The sequence below is a fragment of the Aotus nancymaae genome, unplaced genomic scaffold (genome assembly GCF_030222135.1).
Source record: "Aotus nancymaae isolate 86718 unplaced genomic scaffold, 86718_ANA_hifiasm-v0.15.2.pri h1tg000036l, whole genome shotgun sequence".
NCBI classification, from domain to species: domain Eukaryota; kingdom Metazoa; phylum Chordata; class Mammalia; order Primates; family Aotidae; genus Aotus; species Aotus nancymaae.
The window spans coordinates 90,377,442-90,405,313 of record NW_026988450.1 but is presented as its reverse complement, the minus strand read 5'-3'; the positions used below and the strand labels follow the sequence as shown (position 1 = coordinate 90,405,313).

Genomic DNA, 27,872 nt, shown 5'->3' with positions numbered 1-27,872 from the left:
TGGTGGTCATGCTCTTTATCCTCACCATGCAGTGGGCGAGCGAACTGTCCCCCATAGCCTCACAAGGACTTGCTGTCTCCATAATGTTCTGTGAGTTTTTAAAAACTGAGATAGAATGCAGTCACTCAGAATTCAGCCTCTTAACCACCTTAAAGCGTGCAGTTCAGTGCCAGAATATTCAGCATTCTATGATCATCACCACCTTTTAATGCTAAAACGTTTTCATCACCCCCGGAGGGAACCCCGTCCCCATCAGCAGTCACACCCATCCCCCCTCCCCACCCCTGCTGTGGCACTGTCCTCAGATCGTTCTGTTCTGACACTGTAGAGATGTGGAACTGTGCGGCCCGTGGCCTCTCCTCGCTGGCTGTCATCTCCGTGTGCGCCGTGCTCAGGGCTCATCCGCACCGCGCAGGAAGCGGCGCCATTTCTAGTGCTGAGCTGCCCGCGTGGAGCTGGACGCGCTCAGGGCTCACCCGCACCGCGCAGGAAGCGGCGCCGTTTCCAGTGCGGAGCTGCCCGCGCGGAGCTGGGCCTTGTGGTGTCCGTTGCTGCCTCATCAGCGGGGCTGTGCTTCGACTCTTAGTGATGCCGCTCTGAGCCTCTGGCACAGGCGCCAGCTGCTGGGGTGTATGGGAGCTCAGGGTGCGGCCTTTCTGAGGGACCACCCCCTGCCTTCCAGCTTGTGGGTACTGTGAAGGCAGGTGTCCAGCCTAGACCCCAAGGTGGCTGAGCCGTGAAGGCAGGGAATGGGGCTCAGGGCCACTCTGCCGCCTCTCGGCTCCCCACCCCTGGGGACTGCCCAGTGTGGTCAGCAGAGCTGGGCCCGCGGGCTTCACCCTCAGCCTGTGTTCTCTCGTCCCAGCCACCCAGGCCGATCCACACGACCTTCAGGAGCTGTTCCAGGAGACGTCGGCCAACGTCTTGCAGATCAACTTCAGTGGTGAGTCTGCGTCTGGCCCGGGCCTGTGCCCTCTGCCCAGGTGCCTGGACCACCAGAGACATTGGAGGCGAGGGTGCTGTTGGACAGCTTCCCCGCTCAGACCCTCCTGTGGTGCATTCCCGGGTTTCTTGGGTGGGAAGGAGCGAGGACTGAGTGAGGGCTGGGTGCCACTCCAGCTGGCTGCTCCTGTCCACTGCCCCTGCCCGCTGCCCCTGCCCGCTGCCCCTGCCCTCTGCCCCTGCCCTCTGCCCCCTGCCTGCTGCCCCTGCCCGCTGCCCCCTGCCCACTACCCCCTGCCCGCTGCCCCTGCCCTCTGCCCCCTGCCCGCTGCTCCTGCCCGCTGTCCCTGCCCACTACCCCCTGCCCGCTGCCCCTGCCCTCTGCCCCCTGCCTGCTGCCCCCTGCTCACTGCCCTTGCCCGCTGCCCCCTGCACTACCCCCTGCCCACTGCCCCCTGCCTGCTGTCCCCTGTCCCCTGCTGGCTCCTCTCCCGACCCGACGATGCTCCTTCTTGAAGCCTTTTGTGTGCTCTGGATGGAGCCCAGGGGAGGAAGGAGCATCCTAGGGCCCCTCAGACTTGGAGACCAGAGGTCACTAAGGCTGAGAGCAGGGATGAAAGCCACACCCAAGATGGCCAGGGGAGGGGCAAGGGCGGAGTGAGGGGAGCAGGGTGGAGAGAAGCTGTCCCCAGAACCAGGGCAAGCCTGCTGGAGGCAGCTCCTCAGAGCCCCTGAGCTACACGTGGACCTAAGTGTCTGTCTCAGGCCAGCTGGGGAGGGGTCCTGGCTGCCATGGCCTCCTGCTGAGAGCAGTGCGGGTCCTGGCCTCCAGGCCACTCAGGTGGGCCGCCCTGGCTCGGACACTGGTCCTCGGGCTCTTCTCACCGTGCCCGGGCTGTGGTGGGCCACCCATGGGAGTAGCAGGGGCAGGGAGGCTCCTTCTGACCCTCACGCCTGTCCCTCTTCTCTTGGGCAGTGACCTCCTTGGAGCAGAGCCTTCAGTCCCTAGGGACACCGAGTGACACGCAGGAGCTTCGGGACAGCCTGTGAGTGTGTGGTGCAGCATCTCTGGCCTGGGCGCGGTGCACATTGGGGTGCAGGGCGGGAGTGAGGTCCTGTGCACACAGGCTTTGTCCACACAGCTGCTTGCCCACAGCCGCCTGGACACACATGTGCACGTGCACACACCCACCTGCGGGTAAGCCCGGTCAGGCCTGCGAACCTGGGACTGGTGTGTCTGCCCCGACGCAGAAGCCAGGTGCACCTGTGCGTGTCCCAGACAGACACTCGCATGCGTGTACTAAGGTGGGAGGTTTGTGCCTCCTGGCACACGCTCTGCCCTGCCAACGTGCTCCAAATGTGTCTTCGCCACATCTGAAGGCTCCCTGTTGTGGCCTGCACATCTGTGGACACAGGAGGTGACACAGATGTGCCATTTGCACAGCCACGGGCTAGGTTGGAGTGGGGCGTCTGGTCTTGCGTCTGCCCTTTTGGGGAGCTGAGCCTTGGTGGGGGTCCCACTGAACTTTCCTTGAGGGGTGCCCAGCGGCCTGCCCTGTGTTTGGCTGGTCTGGGATGGGCAGAGGCACCTCGGGTGCTCTCTGCTAAGCCTGAGCCCAGGCTGGGCTGGGGAGGGAAAGGAGCATGCCCCACGTATGGTCAATGTGGCACTCTGGGGTCTGAGGGGACACTGGCAGTCTATACCTTTGACCCCCAGCTGGCCCCCACTGCACTCGCTGGCCTGTGCCCCGCTGCCCTGCAGCCAGCAGGATGGCCGCGGCCCCAAGGACCCCAGCCAGCCCCGGGTGCACTGCTTGCTTGGGGTTGTTTTCCCTGGGCTCCTGTGTGCAGAACTGGGGGCCACACTAGCCTCGCACCTGAAAGGGCCAGAACTGAGGAGGCTGGGAGGGTCACAGCTCCCACCACGGTGGAGGGTGCTGGAGTCTGCTCCTCCTCACAGTGGCTCCGTTCAGAACACAGCGCCCTCCCTCACGGGCTCACGCACCAGCTGCGGAGCACCCTTTGCAGACATTCAGGGCAATTCTATTCTTAGCCTTTTTTAAAGGAAACTTACTGTTTTCTGATGTGACAGTGATGTAGGCACGTGCCAGGGAATTTGGACACACAGGATCCCTGGGGAGCCGTGGTTAGCATGTCAGCATTCCCTGCCAGCCCTCCCCACACCCACGCACATTCACAGGGTCACAGCTCAGTGATGGACTCCGGACCTGCTGGTCACACTGGGCTCTCAGGTTCTTGGGCGCAGGAAGTGCGTATCCTCTTGGAGGGCACTGTCGATGCACGGAGCTGGTGACTCGCGTGTGGGTTGCGTCTGGGGCTCTCCCGTCTCTTCAGTGTGCTGAGCAGTTCCCAGCGCAGCTGTTGCACTTAGGTCTTTGTGCTCCTGCACGGCTCCTGGGTTAGATCACGGGGCCAGGAGGGACGGGCACTTCAGGACCCTGGCCCTCACGTGCATATCCTGGGCTGCCCGGCCTGCTTAGCGGAAGCCTGACACTGCCCGCTCTGGGGGCTCCCGGCGTGGAGTAGGAGACTGCCCTGGTCTCAGGACTGGTGTCCCGGTGCCTCGGCCCTCCTGCTGGCTGACCTCAGTGCTCACATCCGGAAACCCTTGCCTTAGTGCTTTTCTGACCCTCCCCACGTGGCCAGCTGCAGGCCTAGCCTGCTTATCATGGCTTCCAGAGACTTCTGTGGCCCCTCTGATGCTCCCCTATCATGGACCATTAACATTTAAAAATAACTCTTGAGACCAACAGGGTTGCCAGTTCTGTATTTCCTCCACATTGACGAAGTCGCCAGCTAAGGACATGTAAGGAACATGCCTTCACCCATGGCAGCCATCGCTTGATCAGGGAAGAGGCTCTCCAGCCCTGCAGCGCAGGCGGGGCCCAGTCTCAGGAGGGGGTTGGTCCTTCCTCCAGAATCACATTCAACTTCAGAAAAGCCTCGCCAGGCCCATTTCCCTGATGTCATGCAAGGCCGGCATGGCCAGATTGTTTCTGTCACCTGTGTGTGGACCCTGCCCAGACCTCCCTGTCACAAACCCACAGATTGGAGGGCAGTGGCCACATTACGATCCCATGGGTGGGGCTCAGTGGCAGCTTGGCTCACACCCTGCCATCTGGGCTCTATTCCCTTCCATCCTGGGGGCTGTCCCGATCTGGAGATGGCGTGTGGACCAGCTCACCCCTGCTGTGTGGCGCAGAGGACCCGCTTCCCTGGGGTTTGGGGCTTGTCCCGTGGGCCGCATTCTCTGATCTGCCGGGGCATGCAGCGATGCCTCCCTTTTGCCTCCCAGTTGTGGGGAGGTGTAGGGTGGGTGGCCCCGATGGGGGTGCATGAGACGTGGCTGCTGAGGGTCTGCTGGCCCACCACCCCACATGCAGTGATGAGGGTGAGGTCCGGGTGAGCTGGGCTGCTGCTCCGCCTGAGGGGTGCTCTCCTTCCCGGCCCAGGATTTACATGTCAGAATCAGCACCAGAAGGGCTCAAGGAACCTTGGATGGCGATCATCCAGCACTGAGGGCCTGTGCTTGGCAGCTCTTTCAGGGGCTTAGTCCTCACAGCCCCACCCCCTGCAGAGACAGCTTAGGCAGGGCAGGACTGTGAGCCGTGTGCCCGGCTCGTCCCATCCCACATGATGGAAGGCCAGCCCCTATGGCACACAGGTGGCCAGCAGGGTGTGAAGAGCTGAGCTCCTGGCCTGCCTAATGGAGGTCTCTGTGAGGGTCAGAGAGGGCTCACAGCACTCTCCATATGTAAGGACAGACACATTCACCAGCTGGTACCAAACCGCACTCCTCCGTCCTGCTGTGAGAAAATACCCATTCACCAGCTGGTACAGAACCATGCCTCTCAGTCTTGCTGTGAGGATGCACCCATTCTCCAGCTGGTACAGAACGGTGCCCCTCTGTCCTGCTATGAGGTTGCACCCATTCACCAGCTGGTACAGAACCACACCCCTCAGTCCCGCTGTGAGGACAGACCCATTCACCAGCTGGTACAGAATCACGCCTCTCAGTCCTGCTGTGGGGACAGACCCATTCTCCAGCTGGTACAGAATCATGCCTCTCTGTCCCGCTGTGAGGATGGACCTGTTCACCAGCTGGTACAGAACTGTGCCCCTCAGTCCTGCTGTGAGGACAGACCCATTCTCCAGCTGTTCCAGAACTGAGCTCCTCTGACCTGCTGTGAGGATGCACCCATTCACCAGCTGGTACAGAACTGAGCCCCTCTATCTTGCTGTGAGGATGCACCCATTCACCAGCTGGTACAGAGCCGTGCCCCTCTGTCCTGCTGTGAGGACGGACTCATTCGCCAGCTGGTGGGCATTTGGGTGGCTTCATTTTGACCATGATGAATAAAGCTGCGGTGAATGTTTGTGTGTAGGTGTTTGCGTGGGCATAGGTTTTCACCTATCTTGGGTGTATCCCCAGGAGTGGACTTGCTGGGTTATATGGTGGCTCTTTAACCCTTTGAGGAACTGCCAGACTTTTCCAAAGTGGCTGCCCCATTTGGTGCCCCCGCCAGTAGTGTTGGAAGGTTCCAGCTTCCCTGCCTCACTGCCAGCACTTGTTGTTATCTGTCTTTTGGATGCTGGCCATCCTGGTGGGTGCGAAGTGGGGTCTTGTGGTAATATGATTGGCATTTTCCTAGTACTTGATGGAGTCAAGCATCTTTTCATGTGCCTGTTGGCTGTTTGTCTATCTTCTTGAAAGAAATGTCTATTCAGATCCTTTTCCCATGTCCTAATCAGGTATTTTTCATTTTACTGTTGAGTTGATTCCTTCTAGAAGTTTCCTCCTGCTGCGCAGTCATGCTCCCCTGGGCCCTTGCCTTCGCTGGTGCTAGTTCCTCATCCATTTGGCTCCAGCCTCTTTTCCTCTTTGACCTCCTCCCTTTCCCTTGGTGGTATTGCATGTCCCACAGCTTGGAATCCCTCCTCAGTAGGGCCCCAGAACCCCAGGTGTCCCTCCGGCCCTGCTGCCTTCTCGCTCGCTGACTTAGGGTCCTTGTGGACTGACCTGGGGTCTCCCTGTCAGTCCCAGGCCAAGAAAGAGATTGGGCTCCCCCAGCCCCACCTGCCCACTCCAGCTCACCAGCTCCGGCCTGCAGGTGTTTTTGTGACTGAGGGCCTGCGTCCTTGTCTGTAAAACATAGGTGGTCATGAGAGTCAGTGAGCAGGTGTGATATACCCAGGACACGAGGTGCCTCTAAACGACATCTTAAATAATGACAGGCAAACAAGAGAGCCTCCATGCTCAGGTCGGTTCAGAACTGCAGACTCGGGTGTGAGGGGAAATGGGCCTCAGGTAACACTCCTGCTAGACAGGCATCACAGATGCCTCAGTCACCTGACTGCTGGCAGTGATGGCACCACCTGGCTGGAAGCTGTGCAGGCCTTGCACAGGAGTGCTGGGAGGGGTTCCCCAGACCCTGTAGCCACCTCCCTCACCTTTCAGCAAAACCATGCAGAGCTGGCTTTGTGGGGATATGTGGGCTAGTAAAGTGGTCATGGGGATGCGTGGGCTTTGTAAAGTGCTCATGGGGATGTGTGGACTTTGTAAAGTGGTCATGGGGATGCGTGGACTTTGTAAAGTGGTCGTGGGGATGCGTGGGCTTTGTAAAGTGGTCGTGGGGATGTGTGGGCTTGTAAAGTGGTCGTGGGGATGTGTGGACTTTGTAAAGTGGTCATGGGGGTACGTGGGCTTTGTAAAGTGGTCGTGGGGATGTGTGGGCTTTGTAAAGTGGCAGTGGAGATGCGTGGGCTTTTTAAAGTGGCAGTGGAGATGCGTGGGCTTTGTAAAGTGGTCGAGGAGATGCGTGGGCTTTGTAAAGTGGTCGTGGGGATGCATGGGCTTTGTAAAGTGATAGTGGGGATGTGTGGGCTTGTAAAGTGGTCATGGGGATGTGTGGGCTTGTAAAGTGGTCGTGGGGATGCGTGGGCTCTGTAAAGTGGTCATGGGGATACATAGGCTTTGTAAAGCAGTTATGGTGATGTGTGGGCTTTGTAAAATGGTCATTGGGATGCGTGGACTTTGTAAAGTGGTCATGGGGATATCTGGGCTAGTAAAGTGGTCATTGGGATGCGTGGGCTTTGTAAAGTGGTCATGGGGATGCGTGGACTTTGTAAAGTGGTCATGGGGATATCTGGGCTAGTAAAGTGGTCATTGGGATGCGTGGGCTTTGTAAAGTGGTCATGGGGATATGGGCTAGTAAAGTGGTCATGGGGATGCGTGGACTTTGTAAAGTGGTCATGGGGATATGTGGGCTAGTAAAGTGATGATGGGGGATGTGTGGGCTTTGTAAAGTGGTCGTTGGGATATGTGGGCTAGTAAAGTGGTTGTGGGATGCATGGGCTTTGGAAAGTGGTTGTGGGGATATGTGGGCTAGTAAAGTGGTCGTGGGGATGCATGGGCTTTGTAAAATGGTTGTGGGGATATGTGGGCTAGTAAAGTGGTTGTGGGATGCATGGGCTTTGGAAAGTGGTTGTGGGGATATGTGGGCTAGTAAAGTGGTCGTGGGGATGCATGGGCTTTGTAAAATGGTTGTGGGGATGCGTGGGCTTTGTAAAGTGTTCGTGGGGATGTGTGGGCTTTGTAAAGTAGTCATGGGGATGCGTGGGCTTTGTAAAGTGCCTTGCTGGTCCTGGGTTGCTCTATTGCCCTGGCTGAGGCACCTCGGCCTTCCGGGCAGTGTCCAGCCTCAGAGTGAAGTCATTTCCTGCGAGAGCCCTCTCCAGTAGGACCCACACTTGGCCTTGCTGCCCCATTGCCCCCACAGGGCATCCCTGTGCCAGCAGGGGTCTGAAAGTGCCTCTCATACTTTGACTAGAGGCAGCATTCCAGAGAGTCCCCGATGGCTCACTGTCCACCGTGGAGACCAAGGCCACGAGCCGTCCCACCCCCTCCCCCACCCCATGCCACTGCATTCAGCCAGCTGCTGCCAGTGCTGCTGCCAGTGCTGCCCAAGCAGATCTCTTCTCACGCTCTTCTGTGATTCAGTATGCACTTTAGAGGCAGCTTGTCAATTATTATTTCTTCTAAAAAAAACCTGCTATAATTTTTGGGGATTACCTTGAATCTGTAGGTAAATTAAAGGAGAACTGCCTTCATAACAATATCATCGTCCAACCTGTGGATGCGGTCAGGCCGGCCTTTCTCTTATCTGTGTTCTTTTCCTCTTGCTGACTGCAACTCCATGTAAATACAGGTGACTTCCGTGTACCTCCTTGAATCCTGTGACCTGCATAGATTCCCTCGCTGATTAGTTCTGGGGGCTTCTTTGTAGATTTCTCCGGATTTTCTATATAGATGACATGTCTCTGTGACCGAAGACAGTTTTTCTTCTTCATTTTCAATCTTTATGCTTCTTAGTTATTTCCCCCTTATTCCAAGGCAAACCTACACAGAGGAGTAAAAGTGGCGAAAGCACACACGCCTGCCTCCTTCCCTGTCCTGCAGGGAGGCATTCCATCTTTCGCCGTGAGTATACTAGGTGTTAGTTTTGTTTTTTTATTTAACAGGCACCCTGTGTTGGGTTGAGGAAGTCCCCTTCTTTTTTCTAGTTTCCTTAGTTTTAGTCTAGAATGAGTGTTGAATTTTGTCACATGCTTTTTCTGCATAATTTATTAAGATGTGTTTCTCCTTTTTAAATTTGCTCTGTTGATATGAGGATCACACTCATTGATACTTGAATGTTGAACCAACCTTAGATCCCCTGGGTAAGCTCCTCTTGGTCATGGTGTTGTATACCTTTCACATATTGTTGAATTCATTTTTCTAAAATTGTATTGAAGATTTTTGCTGCTGGGTGAGTGATACATAGGTTTCTTTCCTTTAGATTTTCTACTTGGGTTTTGTCATCAGGGTAACATGGGCCTCATACAGTGTGTGTCTCTTCTCTGTTTTCTAGGGGATTACATGATATTGATACTGAAGCCTGCTGTGGCTGTGTATTTGCAGCAGTGTTTTTAAGTGCAAATTGAATTCCTGCCATACATATAGAGCTATTTAGGTTTTCTATTTCTTTTTGAGTCAGTTTTGATATAATTCGTGACTTTTAAGGAATTTTTCTATTTAATCTTAGTTGTCAAATTTGTGGGCCTGATATGATCTGTATTTCTTTAATGTTCTTTTAATGTTGGATCTGTAGTCAGGTTCACTGTTTCATTCTTATCTTGGTAATTTGCATATGTGGTTTTTTCCCTCCTGACCTGTCTTGGCAGAGCTGTGTAATTCTTTAAATGCTTTTTGATGCTATTGGTTCTATTATTGATCTGTTTGCTACTTTATTAAGTATTGAACTTACCTTTATTATCTCTGTTCTACTTTCTTTGTGTTTAATTTGCTGGCTTCTTTAGGTGAACTTTCTGGACATTGATTTTATTCTTTTTTCTAGTATCAGAATTTAAAGCAACAGTTTCCTTGTAAGTGCTGTTTCAGCTGCACCCCTTAGCTTTGTGTGTGTGTTTTGAAGCGTGTTGTCTACTCGTTTGAGGTAGGACATACTGCGGGTACCGTGGCTGTGAGTGGAGGTGTCCGCCAGGCCTTCTTTGGGACGAGCATTGGGGAAGGCCCTCCCCGTGCCCTTCCGCCTGGTTGCCCTTCCTTGACTGGTGGCTCATTCCTCACTCCCTTTATCACTTGCTGGGATTTCTGGTTGGCAGCCTCCTGTTCCCACGACAGACTTGGCAGGGTGATCTGAAGCCTGGGGGGTTGCCAGGTCGGGTGAGGAGGCCTCAGTCGCTTTGATCCTGCATGGTGCTAACAGTGTGTGAGGGAGACGGAGATGAGATGAGATCCTGCCTGGAAAGAGAGAAGCCTGACCCGCCGCGCACAGGAAGCGGCCGCCTTTGTTCCGGCACTCAGGGCTCCGTGAGGATGTTTTAGTGGGGGCGTGAGGGAGAGCCCCTGCCACCGTGACAGTCTAGAGGAGGGGAAAGGTCAGTGTGGAGCAAGGAAGAAGAGTGTGGGGCCGTGGCCTGCCTGGCCCTCCCTGGGAAGCTGTGTGGACAGGTTCTGGGGGCGTTACCCCACGGTGGCAGCATGACCACAGACACGCTCCTGGGTCAGCAGCCAGGGCTTGGTGGTCCATACCAGGCCTAGAAATGAACGAAGGCAAGGATTTGTCCAGCTCCTTCAAGAGCAGCAGAGAGACCTGTGGGCCCGGAGTGAAGTGAACACTGGCGAGGTGGGGAGGTGAAGTCAGAGGTGCAGGAGGCCACCCGTGAGGGCTTGGAGCAGTGCTAGAGGGACTCTGGCTTGGATCGGAATGAAATGTGGAACCGTTGGTGAGCCGTGAGGTTTGGAGTGGCAGGATTGAAACTTTCTTTAGCGGGAGAGTGGGCTGGGGACAGGAGGCTGTGGGCAGCCCAGGGCAAGGAGGAGACCCTCAGGAGCAGGGGTGAAGGGCGCGCTGCTTCCAAATCCTCGCAGCGTTAAGCCAGTGGTTGGCTGAAGAGGCGTGTTTGGGGCTGGAGGCACTGGAGGCTTTCCAAAGCCTCGGACCAGCCCCGGGAGGAGGTGGCCCAACCGAGTCCCCGGGGAGGGAAGCTCCTGTCCCCGCGGTTCCACGCAGGCTGTGGTAACCTCGTGGCCCCTCACCCTCCTTGGCCCACACCCTCTCTAGCCTGCTGGCGCCTGTTCTGGGGGCATTCCTACTCCTCTGTGTCCACAGGTTGTGCCCGCCCAGGGTGGGTATCAGGAGGTGGGCCCCACTCTTGTAGGCTTGGCCTGTGGTGGCACCGGTCTCACTCCCACCTGTTGGCCCTGAGGCTGGCTTGGAGCAGGCCCTGGGTGATGCCTGAGGGGCCCTCTGGCCGTTTGGGCTGTACCTGGAGGGGTCACCAAGGCTCCCCAGTTTCTGCCAGGCCAGGGTCCTCCCGCACTTGGTGTGTGTGCCTGCAGCGGGCTGGGTACGGTTGCCCTGGTGCCTGCCTGTCCAGGGAGGGGGTGGTGAACCCTAAGTGGGAGACGACTGCTCTTCCCACTTGCTTTTGAAGGCAGGCCTGGAGCTGCAGCCTGGGACTGTCCTGACCTCCTCGTGTCTCACTGGGCCTGGGTGTGGGAACCGTCTCACCCGGGGCCCCGCAGGTGTGTGCAGGGGGGCTGAGGGCCGCTGGCCCCCCTGGGCCATTGTGCTGATTGCCTTCCCGAGGAGAGCTGACCCCAGAGGGGCCTTTCTGCAGGGCAGGCTTGTGGCCAGGCACCTGTCTGTGGTCATTTGGGGGTGGCTGCGGCATGGGGGCAAGGTAGTCCTGGCAGTGGCTGATGGGTGAGACCCACCTGCCTCCGCTTTGGCTGCCTGTACCACCCACCCCAGCCAGAGCTTACCTGCACTGTCTCTTCCCCTGCCCCACACCCGCCGGCCTTTCTGCCCTCCCTGTCTCCTGCTGGGTGTCTGCTGTCCCTCCCCGTCCTGGCTTTGGGCTCCCTCCTCTTTCTCTGTGGGAGTCACTGCTCTCGTCTCTGTCCCTTCTCTCTCGGAGCCGCTGCCTCTTCCTCTCTGCTGCCCTTGCCCTGCTCTTGTTTTCCTCCCTCTGCCGTTTTCTGTGTCTCCCGGCCCGCTCTCTGTCTGTCCGTCTGTCTGTCCCTGTCTCCCCGACTCTGCCCATGCATCCCTCCTTGCTGCGCCCTCCTGGGCCCTCGCTCTCCACTGCCTCCCTCCCCTGCCTCCCTCCCCTGCCTCCGCTCCCGGCCCCTTCTCTGCCCCCAGGCACACGGCACAACAGGAGACTAACAAGACCATCACAGCCAGCGCCGGCTTCATGAAGCAGATGGCCGAGCTGCTGCACAGCTCCTGCCCGGTATGTCCCCAGGGTCTGGGGCTGGGAGGGAGGGAGGCACGGACCCCTGTGCCTGTGGTGGGGGCGGGGACGTCACACGAGGCAGGATGCAGGGAGGCTGAGGTGCGTGGATGGACACAGCTGTCCTGGCTCTGGACTGACGTGGCTCCGTGGCTCAGAGCCTGTGTTCCGTCATTCGGGTGGGAGTGGGTGTGTCTGCCTGGGCTCCTGCTCTCCTTGGCTTATGCGGTAGTGGGGACAAGAGTGCCCCTATTTTCCAGGCTGGGCCTTACTGGAGGCTGATGGCCCACCATCATTTGTTTCACCATCCTCTCCCCTGCCCTGCGTCCCCTCTGCCTGCATCCGCCACCCGCGGCCACCTGCACGTGCCCCTCCCCACCCCCTGCCTACCCTCACGCATTGGGCCTCAGGCCAGACACGTGGCCATAGCAGTGGGCCACACCCACTGTCACAGCCACCACCACCGTCTGGCTCAGCTGCCGAGGCCACACCCTTGTCCCCACTCTGTCCCTTTTTTTTTTTTTTTTTTTGAGACGGTGTCTTGCTCTGTCTTCCAGGCAGGGGTACAGTGGTGCAACTTAGCTCACTGCAACTTCTGCCTCCTGGGTTCAAGTGATTTCTGTCAGCCTCCTGAGTAGCTGGGATTACAGGATCCTGTCACTATGCCCAGCTAATTTTTGTATTTTTAGTAGAGATGGGGTTTCACCAATGTGCCCAGGCTGGTCTTGAACTCCTGACCTCAAGTGATCTTCCCGCCTCGGCCTCCCAAATTGCTGGGATTACAGGCCTAAGCCACTGCGCCTGGCTCTGTCCCCACTTCCATCCCTCCCCATAGCCTCTGCGCCAGCGCACCAGGTCAGCGCCCAGTCGCTGAAGATTGGAGGGTGCTTGTCACAAAAGATTAAAGGCTGCTGGACCCTAAGGTTTTAGGGGGCCGGAGTCAGCAAGCTGTAGTCTGCTGGCCTGCACCCACTTCACGCGCACAGTGTGAACGAGACGCGGACCTGCCCTCCCCATAGGTGCTGCCTGCACCCGCTTCGTGGCCTCGGCAGGGCTGGGGTTGCAAGGTCTGGCCTGCAGCAGAGCCAGCAGCGTGGACCAGCCGGTCCTGCGGGGTAAACGCATACCGCCCTCCCTGTGGAAACACAGGTGACGCGGCCAGTGTGCTTTGGGTGCGGACAGCAGTGAGAAGGGGCAGAGAGCTAGGCAGGGCGCCGTGTGGTGGGGCTGGAAGACCGTGTGCCCCCACGCAGGAGAACACACAGTGTGTGGTTCTGTTTGTGTGAAACGTCCAGAAAATGCGAATCTCTGTTGACCGAAAGTGGACGAGCGGTGGCCGAGGCTGGGAGCAGGAGCTGGTTTGGGGCACCTGCAGGCAGGGCAGGGCCCTTTCTGGGGTGATGGGGAAGTTCTAAAACTGGGTGTAGGGATGACTGTACAACCAGAATGACTGAACTCTACACTCCCAGCGCCTGAGTTTTATCAGATTAAGTTATACTGTAATAAAAGGTTTACTTAGAAAAGTAGTTACACTAAAAAGCCGTGTTACAGAGGCAGCAGCCCCTGTGCGGTGACGGGGTGGCCGGAGTCTCCCTCACGTCGGACGACAGGAGCATGGGGAGCTTCATGCTGAACAGCCTGGAGCCTCTCCGTGTGTGGCTCACTCCTCATAGCCCTGGCCGCCCTGCAGAGGCCGTTCTGCGGGGACTGGCTGCTGCCCTGGCCTGTGCCCTCAGGCAGTGGTGCCAGCAGCGTCACGACCGGCACTGATGCCCGTGTCTGACCTCTTCCTCTGTAGCTTTGTTCTTCGTTTTCCGAGTCACGTGTGCCTGAGTCACTTGTTCGTTCGTTTATTCATTCCTCCAAGAATCCGCGCTGGGTCCGTCTTAGTGAGACACGGTGCTTACGTGAGGCGCTGAGGGAGGCCCCAGACGGCCGCGGGTTGCGATTCTGAGAGGTGTTTCCGTGGTGTCAGAGCAGCGTCGGGTGGTCTGCACAGGCCGTTTCCTGGTGAAGCGAATGGTTCCTTCATGCGGTTTGGTGGCGCTGTCAGTGCCTACCGCATCTTCGACTTTGTGGGCCACGGACGCTTTGTTGAGAAGTGGTCCCTTCAATCATGGGCTGAGGTCAAGGCTGTGATAGGTTGCCCCCAGTGCCCCTCGGCCGTCAGAGGTTGATCCCAGGCCAGCCCGCCTGAGCCTTGGCTCTCTCGAGCCCTCTGATCGCCGTGGGGTGGGTGCTGGAAGGAAGCTTGGGTTCCTTGGTGCTCCTGCTGGTGGACGGTGCCCATGCTGAGCCAGAGCTGTGGGGCTGGCCCCAGGGCTGCTTGTCTAGCCCCAGCCCAGCTCAGTGCTTCTCCAGCTCCCGCTCTGGAGCAGGTGCCCAGTGGGTGCTGGGGTGCGGTGGTGAACGTCCCAGCAGGAAGGAACTGGGGTTGGCGGAACCCTGGAGGCGAGATACTGGGGAAGGATAGTTCTGGCGGTGGCCTCACTACCTATGTGACCACAGACAAGCCACTGGGGACTCAGGGCTTTGGTGTCCTGTGCTGTGGAAGAGGGTCACAGTGCTTCTCATGGAGCGGGGTGTGGGGCCAGGTTTGCATGCCTTGAGTAGCTCCTGGCTCTGGCAGGTGGTGCTGACCCCTGAGCTGGATTTTGTGGTGATGGTGTCCTGGACACCTGGGTGTGCCTGTCGAGACACTAGTGACATGGGGGGAAGAGGTTGATGGCGCACCCCATTCTGAGTGTGGGAAGGTGGGATGTGGGTAGAGGAGAAGATGTGGGTGGTGGGGCCGCTGGGGCAGGGCAAAGCCTCCCATGCCGTGCAAGCCATGCCCTCTCTTTGCAGCAGCAGCGTCCTCAGCTGGACCAGCTGAAAGCCCAGCTCTCGGATGCCATTCAGCGCTACGGAGTGGTGCAGAAGGTGAGGCGCGGGGGGCAGGCCTCAGTTCCTGGAGCACCTCGCAGCTGTCTTGTCCCTGGGTGGACCTGGTGCAACCCCATCCCCAAAGGCAGAGCAAGGGGCTGTCCTTGCAGATGGTCTCCAGGCAGCCAGGATCCAGACCGTGCATCAGGGCACGTGTCCTAGAGGACGCTTACCTTCAAGAGCTGCCCCACAGCAGCTCTGGGGAAGTGGGAAGAACAGGTCTCACCTTGTTCTAACAGGTGAGGACACTGAGGCCCAGAGAGCTCCCATGCATGGGCAGAGGCCATCCAGCGACTCGCTAACAGAGCTCAGCCCCGGCCCCGGCCCCGGCCTTCTTCTGGGAGTGGAGGGCGTGTTCTGCGGTGCCATCGCCCAGAGCCCTGCACTCATCTGACCGTTTCTTCTTCCTTCCCTGTCTTTTTTTGCTCTTCCTGTCTTTCTTCTCTTGTACTTTTTTCAACAGAAAATTGCAGAAAAGTCCAGAGCACTGCTTCCCATGGCTCAGAGGGGCGGTAAACAGGTGGGTGCCGAGCGCTGACCATGGTCAGGGCTGTTGGCGGAAAGCCCGGGGTCCACTGCCATGTGTGCTCCATGGAAGAGTGGGAAGGGCCAAGGGCAGGGCCTCACCTGAGGGCGCCCTGATGCACAGCCTTGAGAACATGGGCATCTTAACCTTTGGGCTCCGGCACAGTGCCTGACAAGGACTCACCTCCCAAGGGATGACTGATGGCTCCACGTGCCAGGCAGGACTCACTGCTCAGACAAGCCCTCCTGCTGACAGCCACTGTAAACCCTAGTAAAAACACATGCACACGTGGCTGGGTGCGGTGGCTCACACCTGTAATATCAGCACTTTGGGAGGCTGAGGTGGGTGGATCACCTGAGGTCAGGAGTTCGAGACCAGCCTGGCCAACATGGACAAACCCCGTCTCTACTAAAAATATAAAAATTAGCTGGGCACGGTGGCAAGCACCTGCAATCCCAGCTACTTGGGAGGCTGAGGCAGGAGAATCGCTTGAAATCTGGGAGGTGGAGGTTCCAGTGAGCCAAGATTGTGCCACTGCACTCCAGTCTCACTCAGTGACAGAGTGAGACTCTGTCTCAAAACAAACAAACAGAAAACACATGCACACGCATGCAGAAACATGCACACATAGATGAACACAGACACACAGAGACACACAGATCCAGCATGAGGGAGGCATGGGAGCAGCTGGGAGCCAGGCCTAGAGAGGCACGCATTCCCAGGTAACCCAGGCTCACCATCACTTCCTTCTCACCCCCAGGACATTTGCCAGCTTGTGTCTCAGCTTATCGAGACTGAACAGCGGTGGTGGCTTATAGCTTTAGTGGTCTTACTGGGCTAGAGAGACAAAAGTTGGAGTCGAGGACCCTTAGGAGTAAAACCCTGGAGTGCATGGGGATTGCAGCACTCAGTCCGTTTCCCCTTGAGGCAGGCTTTTGCCGATCCGTAGTCACTGGTGTGTGCATGATGTGAGAGTGCAACCAGTCAACCAGCAAGCACTTTACAAGAAAAGCTGAACAGAAGTGGGGTACCCTCAGAGTACTAAGAAGACGAAAGTCGGATTTGAAGGCGCACCCAGGAGGAGGGGCTCTTGTAAACACTAGTTCCAGTTGAGACGATGAGAGATGGAGGTAAAGCAGAAATAGAGCAGCCGTGACCACAAAAACGTAAAGCGTAGCCTGGAGTCGTTTCTGCGCTGTCTGTCCGGAGACAGGACAGTTCTGTCATCTGGAATCGCGATTTTTCATGCAATGTCTGAGATTTAAGCCGAAGTCATTAGGCCTCACAGGTAACAGGATCCAGTTACTAAAGTGAAGGACAGACAGTTGAGTAGAAACCGACCAACAGCCCAGGCAGATACTGAGACAGTTGGTTAAACACTCAGCTTAAAATAGCTACAGGGTGAGCATCCCTGATTTAAAAGTCCAGAATCCAAAAGGCTCCAAAATCTGAAACTTCTTGAGTGCCAACATGACGCACAAAGGAAATGCTCATTGGAACATTTAGGTTTTGGAGTTTTGATGAGGAATGTGCATCCAATAAGTACCATGTAGATACTCCAAAATCTGAAAAAAAAGTAAACACTTCGAAAAAAAGTTCAAAATCTGAAACACTTCTGCTCCCAAGCATTTTGGATGAGGGATACTCAACCTGTTTTATTAATATGTGAAAGAAAATAGTAAATGGTATAGACTTTTTATTTTTTTTTTTTTGAGCAGAGTCTTGCTCTATGGCCAGACTGGAGTGCAGTGGCACCATCTTGGTTCACTGCAACCTCCACCTCCCAGGTGCAAGCAGTTCTCATGCTTCAGCCTCCTGAGTAGCTGGGACAACAGGTGTGAGCCACCACGCTCGGCCAATGGTATAGACTTTTACAGAGAACTTAAATTTTATTTTAGAAAGGGAGTTCCAGTATAGAGCAATATCATAACTAAAATTTAGAGTTCAGTAGGTTAGCTACATCTCCACGTAGACAAAGCGGAAAAACGGGTTAGTGAATTAGAAGGCAGGGGATAAGAAAACTTACATTGATACACAAAAGAAAAAATGATAAAAAAAAATTGAAAGAATATAGTTAGAGTCCTAGATGAACAAGAAAGAGAGAAAATGGTCCAAAAACAATATTTGAAGAGGTAATGGTTGAGTTTTCCAAAGCTGTCCAAATACTTCAAGTCACAGATTCAAGAGCTCTGTGAATAGATAAATTTCTCCTTTTAAAAAACCACCCTTGGCCAGGCACAGTGGCTCACGCCTATAATCCCAACACTTTGGGAGACTGAGGCTGGTGGATTACTTGAGCTCAGGCGTTTGAGACCAGACTGACCAACATGGTGAAACCCCCTCTCTACTAAAAATACAAAAATTAGCTGGGTGTGGTGGTGGGTGCTTGTAATCCCAGCTACTTAGGAGGCCTAGGCATGAGAATGACTTGAACCGGGGAGGCAGAGGTTGCAGTGAGCTGAGATCACTCTATTGCACTCCAGCCTGAGTGACAGAGTGAGACTCTATGTCAAAACAAAAAACAAATAACCACCCTCGGTCATAGCCTAATAAAAATTTAAAACCAAAGACAAAAATAAAATGTTAGAAAAGCAGATTAAAACTAGGAAAAAATGTTGAGAGCACATTAAAGTCAGAGAAAAAAGTCACATGATTTTTAAAGGAACAAGACTGACACCTGACTTTCTTAGAAGAAGCGATGGAATCCAGAAACAGTGGAAGCACGACTTGAAAGCGCACGAGACAAATAACCAATCTCCAGCTGCACCCTGGGGAAGACGTGCCTCCGAAACAAAGGTAAAGTGAAAACAGTTCCACCCCCTCCCGGTGGGGAAGCCTGGTCCCGGCGCAGGGAGGAAGGGATGCTGGGAGCAGCTGGATGCGCTGTGCCCGGGTGGACGTTGACTGTGGAACAGTGATGATGAGGACTCCCACAGATACGGTCCGGTGTGTGCTAGTGACAGAATGGCTCAGAAGACAGAGGGGAGGCGAATGGTGTTAAAGCATTGGGACATCCTCGCATCATCAGAGAAGTCACAAATGGAAGGCAGACTGAGCAAGCCATGGATGTGTGCTCTGTGAGGTAGTAATGTGTGCAGTTACTAACAGACACCCAGTAGGCAGGTTAGCAAAGTCAAAAGAATTGGCTCTTCAGAAAGATTGTTAAACCCCTGCAAGATTAATCAAGATATAGAGAGAAAATACAGATTACCAGTACCATAATGGAAATGGATAGATCATTACCAATCCTACACGTTAAAAAAAAGCTATAGAGATGTTATAAACATCGATAAATTTGAAAACTTAGAGGAATTTTTTTTAGAAAACTGTAATTTACCAAGAGGCACAGAAAATCTGGGATGCTTAATATTTATTTTAAAAATTAAATCCATAGTTAAATATTCCACAAAGAAAACTCTAGACCCGGATAGCTGTGTGGGTGAATTCATTCCCATATTTGAGCAGTAGATAGCAGCAGTTTACACACACCGTTACGGAGAATACAGCAGGAAGCACACCCCGCCATGCCTCGTGAGGCCAGCAGTACTTTGATTCCAGACTCTTAGGAGGATCCCAGGAAGGAAAATACCATGCCAGTCTGTCTCATGAACACAGAAACAAAAATCCTAACCTAAATACTAACAACGTAAATCTAACAATATATATAACAGGGTGATACATCATTATAAAGTGGGATTTACTGTAGAGAATCAGCGTTGATTTGCATTCTGGATCTGGGGATGATTCAGCACGTAACACAGAATAAGTGAGGAATCTGTACAGATCGTTTCAGCAGGTACAGAAAAGCACTTGATAAAATTCGATACTCAAGGAGGCTAAGAAACTCTTGGCAAACTAGGAATAGATAGGAATGCCTTCAGTCTCCCAAAAGGTACCTTCAAAACCCTACAGTTCACATCACACTTACCGAGGAGACGTTAACCCTACGGCTCACGTCGTGCTCACTGAGGAGATGTTCACATGTTTTCTCCTAAGATAGGGGATTAAACTGGGGCGTCTAGTACTCTTGCTTCTGTTCCCCATTGTGCCAGAAGCTGTATCCCATGCAGTATGGCATGAAAAAGAAAAGAAGCAGGATTGAGAAGAAGAAACCGTGTTCGTAGGCAGCGTGATTCTGTCCATGGAAAATCCGAATGCATCTGCAGCATGCTGCCAGAACTTATCAGGGAACGTGGCGGGACTCCTGGAACCAGGTCAGTAGACAGGATGTTTGGAGAGGAGATTTTAAAGCTGTTATAATAAATGTATTATAATAAATTTCCTCAAAAATTTCTGTGAAGAGCTTTTTAAGGCCTCTACATTCAACACTACTGCACGACTGAGAGAAATGACAGATGTAAACCACGGAGAGGGTGCTGTGTTGACGGAGATGCCAGCTCTCACCCACTGGGTCTGTGGGCTCAATACAATCCCAGTGCAGTTCCAGCAGGTTTTCAGTGTGGGTGTGTGCACGCGCGCGTGTGTGTGTGTATGTGAACTGTCAAGCTAATTCCAAAATGTATACGGAAATATGGAAGACCTAAAATAGTGAAGACAATTTTGAAGAGGAACAGAAGGGATTTGTACTACCAGGTATTGGAACACGCTGTAAAGCACAGAAATGAAAACAGTGTGGTGTTTGTGTGAGGCTAGACACACCAGCCCGTGGGACAGAGTGGAGACCAGACACAGAGCACGCGTATGTGGCAGCTGGGTTTGTGGCCGAGGCGGACTGCCCTGCCACAGGAGGTGGATGATTTATTCTGGGCTTCATGTGGATCACTAGCATGTTTGAACTGGGGAAAAAGACCCTTCGCAAACGTCAGCTCACCCTGTGCAGAAAGCACTTCCAGCCGGACCACAGACCCACATGCGAAAGGCCGGACAGTAGCACATCCAGAAGGCACCGTGGGGGTCTCCCTTGACGTCTTCACAGTGGGCAAGCATTTCTTACACAGACATACAAGCGCCAACCGCAAAGGAGAAGATCGATAAACTTGACTTTGTTAAAATTATACCCCCGGAAGAGAGTGCAGCCCACAGCACGAGGGAGGGCATTTGCACAACACGCGTGACAAGGACTTCCATCCGTAATATATAAAGATATCTTACAAATCGACCAGGAAAAGTCAGACACCTCTATTTAAAAGCAATAAAAGGGCAACAACCTTACACAGGCGCATCACAGAAGAGGGTTCCCGTTGGCTTATAAGCCTGTGAACATGTCCTTAGCAACATGAGTTATCAGAGAAATGGAAAAGAAACCCATGATGATGTATCGCCACACACCACACCCACACACATAACTAGAGAAAACACACGTGAAAACCCCTGCAAAAGCTGTGCGTGGGCCTGCGTGCGGGCAGCTGCTTTCTCTTGCACTGCCGATGGGGCGCACCCCTGCATCAGCACTTGGGAACACTGTTCGAGAATGTCTGTGGATTCCAGCATCTTCTTACTTAGGATCTTGCGGTCCTGCCCGACAGAAATGCATATTCCGTGGGCCCTTCGTATCCGTGGGTTTCACATCCTTGGATTCCATCAATCACAGGCTAAACTTATTTTTAAAACATGGCAGCTGTTCTGAACACGTACAGCCTCCTCTTTCTCTGTCATCACTCCTGAAACAATCACTAGAACAACTATGCTATTTACTACACGGCATTTGCATCATATTAAATATTACAGGCAAGCTGGAGGTGATTTAAATAGATGGGAGGATGTGCGTAGGTTGTATGAAAATACCAAGTCATTTTATATCAGGCACTTGCAGGTCCACAGATTCTGGTATCTGTGGGAGTCCTCGGCCACTCCCCCATGGATACTGGGACAACTGTGTGTATTGACAGAAGTCACATGAGAGAAAGCTCGTAGCAGCGCTGACCCCATGCGTGGCACAGCCTGGAACACTGCCCAGTCTGCACTAGCGTGGAGAAGCAGCTCCTGCTGAATTCATGCCACAAGGCACTCTGCAGCAGCTGAAAGAGTGACCCGTGGCCACCATGGCCACCAGTGATACCTCGGATGTAACGCTGAGTCCAAGCTGACTTCATGCCACGGGGGACTCTACAGCAGCCAAAAAGTGACCTGTGGCCACCATGGCCACCAGCGACACCCCGGACATAACGCTGAATCCAGGAAGCCTGAGAACCAAGGGTATAGACTGTGGGATTCCATTTCTGTAGAGTTCAGAACGAGGCCCCACTGGTGGACCGTGTTAGAAGTCAGAACTGGGTTCTCCTCTGCTGGAGGCCTGGGATGACAGGTGCTGGAGGGAGGTCTCGGGGGTCCTGGCCAGTGGCCTGCGTCTTGGCTGGGGCGTGTTTCCTCTGTAAGCAGTCATAGAGCTGTACTCTTTACCTGGACATTGAAATGTAGACGTATTGCCTTTTGGTCAAATTTTCTTTTAAAAAGGTGGGGAGCGGCCAGTAGTGCTTCCGAGAAATGACAGAAGTTTAGATTATTTCTAGGAATTTGCAAACTGTAAATGATGAGATGATATGCAACCCTGTTCCGCAAAAGGACCGATGCCAAGTCGATGCTAGGCTGACGGCGGGGGACTTGGGGGCTGCTAATGGCAGGCTGGACAGCCCTGGAAGGGACAAGGGGCACTTGCTACCTTCCCTGTCTCCCGCCTGTCTGCCCTGGGTGTGGGCATGAGCTTCTCAGCCCGTCTGGAGTTGGTGATCCTGGCTGTGGTCAGAAGCAGTTTTCAGCTGGGTTGAGGGTCAGTCTGAGACCCAGCTTGGGATCAGCCAGTGAGCAGCACCCTGGTTCCTGGGGCAGCGGCAGGGAACAGCCCCAGTGGCAGGTCACGCTCCATCTCTCTGCCGCCATGGGCCACCTCAGCCTACATTTCCACCAGAACTGTGTGTCCCCAGGCTGCAGAAGTGAAGACACGCTTCACTCTCACAGGCTGACTGCAAATTCCCTAGACGCGCCTCCCTGTCTGGGGCACAGGGCGGGAATCGCCCCTTGTCTCTGGGTCCAGTTTCCTTTGATTTAATGTGGGGCTGGGGGAAGCGTTGCCACAGCTGTGTCCATCCTGGTATTCTGGGCTTTGCCTCCAGAATCTCTGCCAACTAATAAGTAGAGTCAGTTGCTCCTTGGAGGAAACTGAACTATATGGGGCTCCCGAAGACGGTGCAGCTCCGTGTGAGTGCCCCTCGCCCTGGCCCCTCCCCTCCTCCGGGTGGGAGTGTGCGAGAAAGTGGTCCATTTCCCAGAGCCTCTGAGAGCCCTGGACGCCGGCTCGGGTCTGTGCCACCCGCCTGCGTTCTGAATGCCCGGCAGAGCTGTGTCTTCTCACGGGAAACCGTGTGCGCCCTGTCTCCGGCACTCACGTTAGAGCGTGTGTCTCTGCCCTACGTGTCGGAACAGGGACCCAGGCCCTGAGCCCTGTAGGGAGCAGAAAGCCGCCTTTGTCTGTCTGCCTCTCGAGCTGGAAAACTATCACAGGGCCGTCTCCTCTGCGCTGGCCCCAGCACCTTGCCAGCCAATCCCTAATCCCAGCCTCAGAACTCAAGACCCAAATTGGGCCTTTGTGAGGAGAACAAAGCAGCGCTTTGTGAGCCTTTCAGAAGGAGGGCTGTGGAGGGACCCGGGCATCGAAGCCATCTCTTCCTCCCCTGGCTTTTGTCCTGCACTGCTGGGGAGAGGGGCACCAGGCCCCCGGTCCTCCCGGCTGTGGAGCTGAGGGAGACCGAGCGCCTGCAGGGTGTCCTTGTCCTTCACCCCAACCGGGCTGCCTTCCTGGGCATCCACACAGAGCCCTGTCCGTACCCCCTGCCACCCCTGCACCCTCTCTGTCCTGCGCTTCCTCCTCCTTCACATGCGTGAGGTGGCAGCAGTCTCAAGGCACAGATCCGTGGCAGGTCTCCATGGGTGCCTGGCACCCTCTGCCCACAGCTCATGGGGAGCTTTCACTGAAACTCCCAAGTCCAGGAAAGTTGCACAGAACATCCTGTGGTGCTTCTCCACCCAGGGTCTCAGTCGTCCGTTAGCTGGCCTGGAGGATTTCATCGGAGGGGGGACCACTTTTCCTCCCGCCCCCTCGCCGGCAGCTGTGTGCTGTCAGGGCCAAGGGCAAGCTCCTGCATCTCCGTCCTCAGGAGCACCGGCGGGGCTGCCCCAGAGACCTCTTCCCTCAGCAGTTCATTATGTTCACCTGGAGGCTTTGACTTTACCCAGGCCATGGGATCCCAGTCAGTGGGGCTGTTGTAGGGCCTGTCACTGTTGGCAGGCGGGAGTCTGCGTTCAACCCTCATGCTGCTCCAGGGGTGTGTACGGCCATGTCCCCTGGGAGGAGCTCACACCCATAGCTCACAGCACTTGGGAAAAGCTCAGCCTGATTTCCCCCGGAGTCTGGACGGTGGCTTCTCAGCATTTCTGCCGTATGCTGCGGCCTCGTGTGCCTCACCTCGAGCTCTCCTCCAGGCGATACTAGGATGTGGTGATGTCAGCTCCATCTGCTGGAAGCGAGGCTGGAGGCTCACGGAAGCTGAGGACCCTCCCCAGGCCCATGCAGGAAGTGAGGGGCAGGGCGTTCCTGAGCCCTCGCACCTTAGGAGAGCCTCCTGCTCAGGGGCTCGTGGCGGAGTGAGGTGCGCGCCTGCTGTGCTCTGCAGACATGAGGGTTCAGACCGAGCGGGCGAAGCTTGAGGGGCACAGACCACGGGCTGTGAGTGACACTGCTCCCATTCTCCAGTTGAGGACTGTGGAACTCACAGAATGTGCGTGGCATGCCTGGGCCCTCACAGCGGGCACCGGCGCTGGGGCCGGAACCTGAGCCCGGGCTCTCTGCAGGCGCCCCGGAAGCCGAGGAGGGGGCTGGAGCTGCAGGGAGGAGGCGTCGGGGTTGCTGGGCTTGGCACGAGGCCAGCGCCTCCTGGCTCCCACCGCCAGGCACTGCTCACTTCCTCCCGCCCACTCCGGGAAGGGGAGGTGATAATTAGCACCTTGGACGTGTTGCGCTTGTCAACAGATTTTTTAGAGCTTTTATTTTATATTCATCTATCCACGTATTTATTTATTTAAAGGCCTCTGCTAGCTTCTGTGTCAGGGCTGTGTGTAGGAAGAAGTTGGCTTGGGAAGGAGAACCCAGCTAGTGCAGCCTCACCATCCCACCTGCAGGACCTGGACAAGCTGCCCCTTTAGATGAGGTGGCCATGACCACCCTGGAGGGGACTCAGGAAATGGGAGAAAGGAAGTAGCACCCAGCCTTGTGCCGTGTTCCTCCAGGGGTGGCTGGTGCCGTGGCTGTTGGCCCCGTTGTCACCAGCCTTGTGCCACGTCCCTCCGGGGTGACCAGTGCTGTGACTGTGGGTCCCATGTCACCAGCCTCGTGCCACATCCTTTCAGGGGTGGGGGGTGCCATGGCTGTGGGTCCCATGTCCCCAGTCTCATGCTACATCCATCCAGGGGTGGCTGGTGCCGTGACTGTTGGCCCCATTGTCACCAGCCTCGTGCCGCATCCCTCCGGGGGTGGCAGGGGCTGTGGATCCCATTGTCACCAGCCTCATGAAGTGTCCCTCCAGGGGTGGCGGGTGCCGTGGCTGTTGGTTCCATTGGCACCAGCCTCATGAAGCTTCCCTCCAGGGGTGGCAGGGCATGTGGCTCTTGGCCCCATTGTCACCAGCCTCGTGCCACATCCCTCCAGGTGTGGCCAATGCTGTGGCTGCGGGTCCCATTGTCACCAACCTCGTGCCACATCCCTCCAGGTGTGGCCAATGCTGTGGCTATGGGTCCCATTGTCACCAACCTCGTGCCACATCCCTCCAGGTGTGGCCAATGCTGTGGCTGTGGGTCCCATTGTCACCAACCTCATGCCACATCCCTCCAAGTGTGGCCAATGCTGTGGCTGCGGGTCCCATTGTCACCAACCTTGTGCCACATCCCTCCAGGTGTGGCCAATGCTGTGGCTGCGGGTCCCATTGTCACCAACCTCGTGCCACATCCCTCCAGGTGTGGCCAATGCTGTGGCCGTGGGTCCTGTTGTCACCAGTCGTCTCAGGCAGAGCTGTGGGGCCTAGTGAGGAGCCCCGCCACCCTGTCCTGGAGGCAGCCGCACCAGCACACAACCCTCCTAGCCTTGCTCCCTGGGGTGGCTTCTGCCAGAAACGCAATGAAAGTGCTTGTTTGTGGACCCACTGGTTCGGTGCCCAGCCAGAGTCCATCTGTCCATACTCGGTTGTCACCTGTCTGTCTGCTCCAGCCCCAGTGCCTGGCATAGGGTGGGCACCATGGGCCCCCCATGGGAATTCCTGGAAAGAAAATTGTGCTAGACAGGGTGGAGCCCTCTGCCTCCCGTGTCGTATCTGGGGTCTTCCTTTCCATGGTCAAGGTGCAGTCCTCTCTCCACCTTGGCCAAGAGAGCGTCCTTGGGCTTCAGGAGGTGGGGGCACCTCACCGGGCCCCGGACACGAACGTGACCCAGCCTGGGGAGTTTTTGGGAGCAGCACCTGCTGGGAAGCCAGGCGGAACCAGTGACTGCTCCAGAGGGGCGAGGCTCGCTGGGGAGCCTCCCCAGGAGTGCTCACAGCCCTTCCGCTGGCATAGGGACTCTGCGTGTGCCCACCCTGAGATGCATGGCATGGTGAGGTGGCTTTCAGTTCAGGAAAGGGCAGAAGATAAGCAAGTTGCAGCCTCCTTGCAGGGCGACCGAGGTTATCATCCCACGAGCTGGCAGAGCAGGTCCCCTGAGCCAATGCCAGGCTACCTAGCAGCCTCTGTCCCAGATGCCCACACACATGGGAGGGGCACAGCAGGAGCTTGGTGTGAGTGGGATGGGTTGGCTGGCAGCTGTATCCCCACTGCGTCTGTGCCTAGTGCTGACAGAGGAGCCCGCGGTGCCCTGCCTCTTGGCCTGCGTGGCCGGCCGCTCTTGATGGACAGTGCTGTCCCTAGGCACGGCGGCCAGCGGGGTCCAGTGGGGAGGGATGAAGCAGGGAGGCTGCCTGCACACCAGGTTCCGCCTGGATGCCCACTCCCACACATTGTACCCAGATGTCATGCCTAGGACGACACCTAGGCCAGGCACTGTGCCCTCAGAGTCCGGGACCCGGCAAAGCTGTCTGCATTGCCTGAGGGCACTGATGAGCAGAGGTGCCAAGCTCACTGGGACCCTGTGCTTCATGGGGCCTTTCCCAGACCCGGGAGGGGACGCTGATTGTGCCCTCTACAGAGGACTGGGGAGACTCAGTCCAGGGTCCGTGGAGATGGGGGTGGGGACAGGCAAGGGAGGGGGCCTGTGACTGAGTCCCAGGCTCTGGTGTGAGCTGAGTGACCTCCATCCTGAGAGTCCTGTCCCAGCAGGGGGTCCTATCGAGGCTCACACACTGTGCCTCCTGCCCCAATGCCACAGAAGGCCCTGAGGCATGGAGCCTGGCACAGCCCCGCCTCTGTCAGATCTCCAGACACATGGCCAAGACCAGTGGCCAGGTGAGTCAGCTGGAAGAGCACCTATCTGGGCAGGGAGGGTGGTCCTAGGATTTGTGTCGGGGCGTGTGGGGGCATAGCGTGGGTGAAGCTGGACCTGGGGTGGGGCCGAGGCCATCATGGGTCTGCTCTTGAGGACCTCAGGAGTCCGCAGCCCGGCCAGCTTTGCTGAATTGCACCTTTGCCACAGAGTGGCTTAGGCAGCTGTGAACTTTCTGAGTCTCCGGAATGGTGAGTGGAGGGTCGTGATGGTGCCCAGGGGCATGAGGAGCAAATAAAGGTAGCAGTGGCCGACGTGGCATCAGTGGGCCTGGCACACGTGGCACCATTCGTGGTCAGCCGTCCTCACGGTTGTCGCCTGGTCCTTGTGCTCGCCCAACCTTGCTGCGTGTCTGAGAGCAAGTGCTGCTGCAGACCCCCACGGGCTCGCCCCTGATTAATTGAGCACAGCTCCAGCCCCCTCGCTGTCAGACCCCCACGGGCTCGCCCCTGATTAATTGAGCACAGCTCCAGCCTCCTCGCTGTCAGACCCCCACGGGCTCGCTCCTGATAGCGCAAGGCTAGCCCCCTCGCTGTGCCTCAGTGTCGTCGGCTGTTGTGGGGGCCCCAGCTCCTCCCTGCAGGGCTTTTGGGAAGATTGGGGACACAGCTGAGTGGGGCAGGTGCTGGTGGTGAGGTCGGGCCTGGCTGGGCCGCTGCCCCTGTCCTCCGCTCTGCCCATTCTCGGTCCCTTTTCCCTCTCACACACGTGGTGTCACATGGTCACACTTCCCACAACCATGCAGGCACTTGCAGTCACACGCACACAACCACACGCACCCTCCTGAGGTGAGGGCAACCCCGCTGGCATGGGCAGGGCAGGTTGGGGGGCGCTTGTGGCGGCCTCCTGGTGGGAGGGGAGGAAGGGCTGTGGCGCGGGATGGCCACTGTCTGTTGTCGCCTCTTCAGTTCAGTAGGGATGTGGGCAGCTGGGGGTGGTGGCTGCAGCAGGGACTCTTTCTGCCTCCTGCCTGCCCTGCTGTCTGCTGGGTGCTCCCAGGCCCCTACACCCCGACTTGGGGCCTGATGCGGAGGACTGATGGCGCCGAGGACTGGTGGCGCCGAGGACTGACGTCTGCAGTCTTTCCCACTTAACTGGTACCTGGAGGCCCGGATTGAGGCCCAGTGATGGGCTCACAGCCACAGAAGGCCCCCACCTAGGACCCAGACAGTCCCCTCA

At 56.2% G+C, this 27,872-nt stretch overlaps 1 protein-coding gene across 3 annotated transcripts in view; it reads left to right on the top strand.

Moving 5' to 3' along the window:
* TSNARE1 (t-SNARE domain containing 1) overlaps positions 1-27,872 on the top strand; it is a 128,461-nt gene that overhangs the window by 75,016 nt on the left and 25,573 nt on the right. The window contains exons 5-11 of one of the 3 annotated variants that reach the window (XM_064384666.1): positions 866-943; positions 1,919-1,988; positions 11,676-11,766; positions 14,614-14,688; positions 15,155-15,211; positions 17,908-18,013; positions 19,270-19,364. In XM_064384666.1, the coding sequence (XP_064240736.1) occupies positions 866-943; positions 1,919-1,988; positions 11,676-11,766; positions 14,614-14,688; positions 15,155-15,211; positions 17,908-17,967 (431 nt within the window). In that variant the 3' untranslated portion in view covers positions 17,968-18,013; positions 19,270-19,364. Of the gene's footprint in view, positions 1-865; positions 944-1,918; positions 1,989-11,675; positions 11,767-14,613; positions 14,689-15,154; positions 15,212-17,907; positions 18,014-19,269; positions 19,365-27,872 lie in introns of those variants that run through there. The other 2 variants (XM_064384665.1, XM_064384667.1) reach the window with 2 other exon arrangements.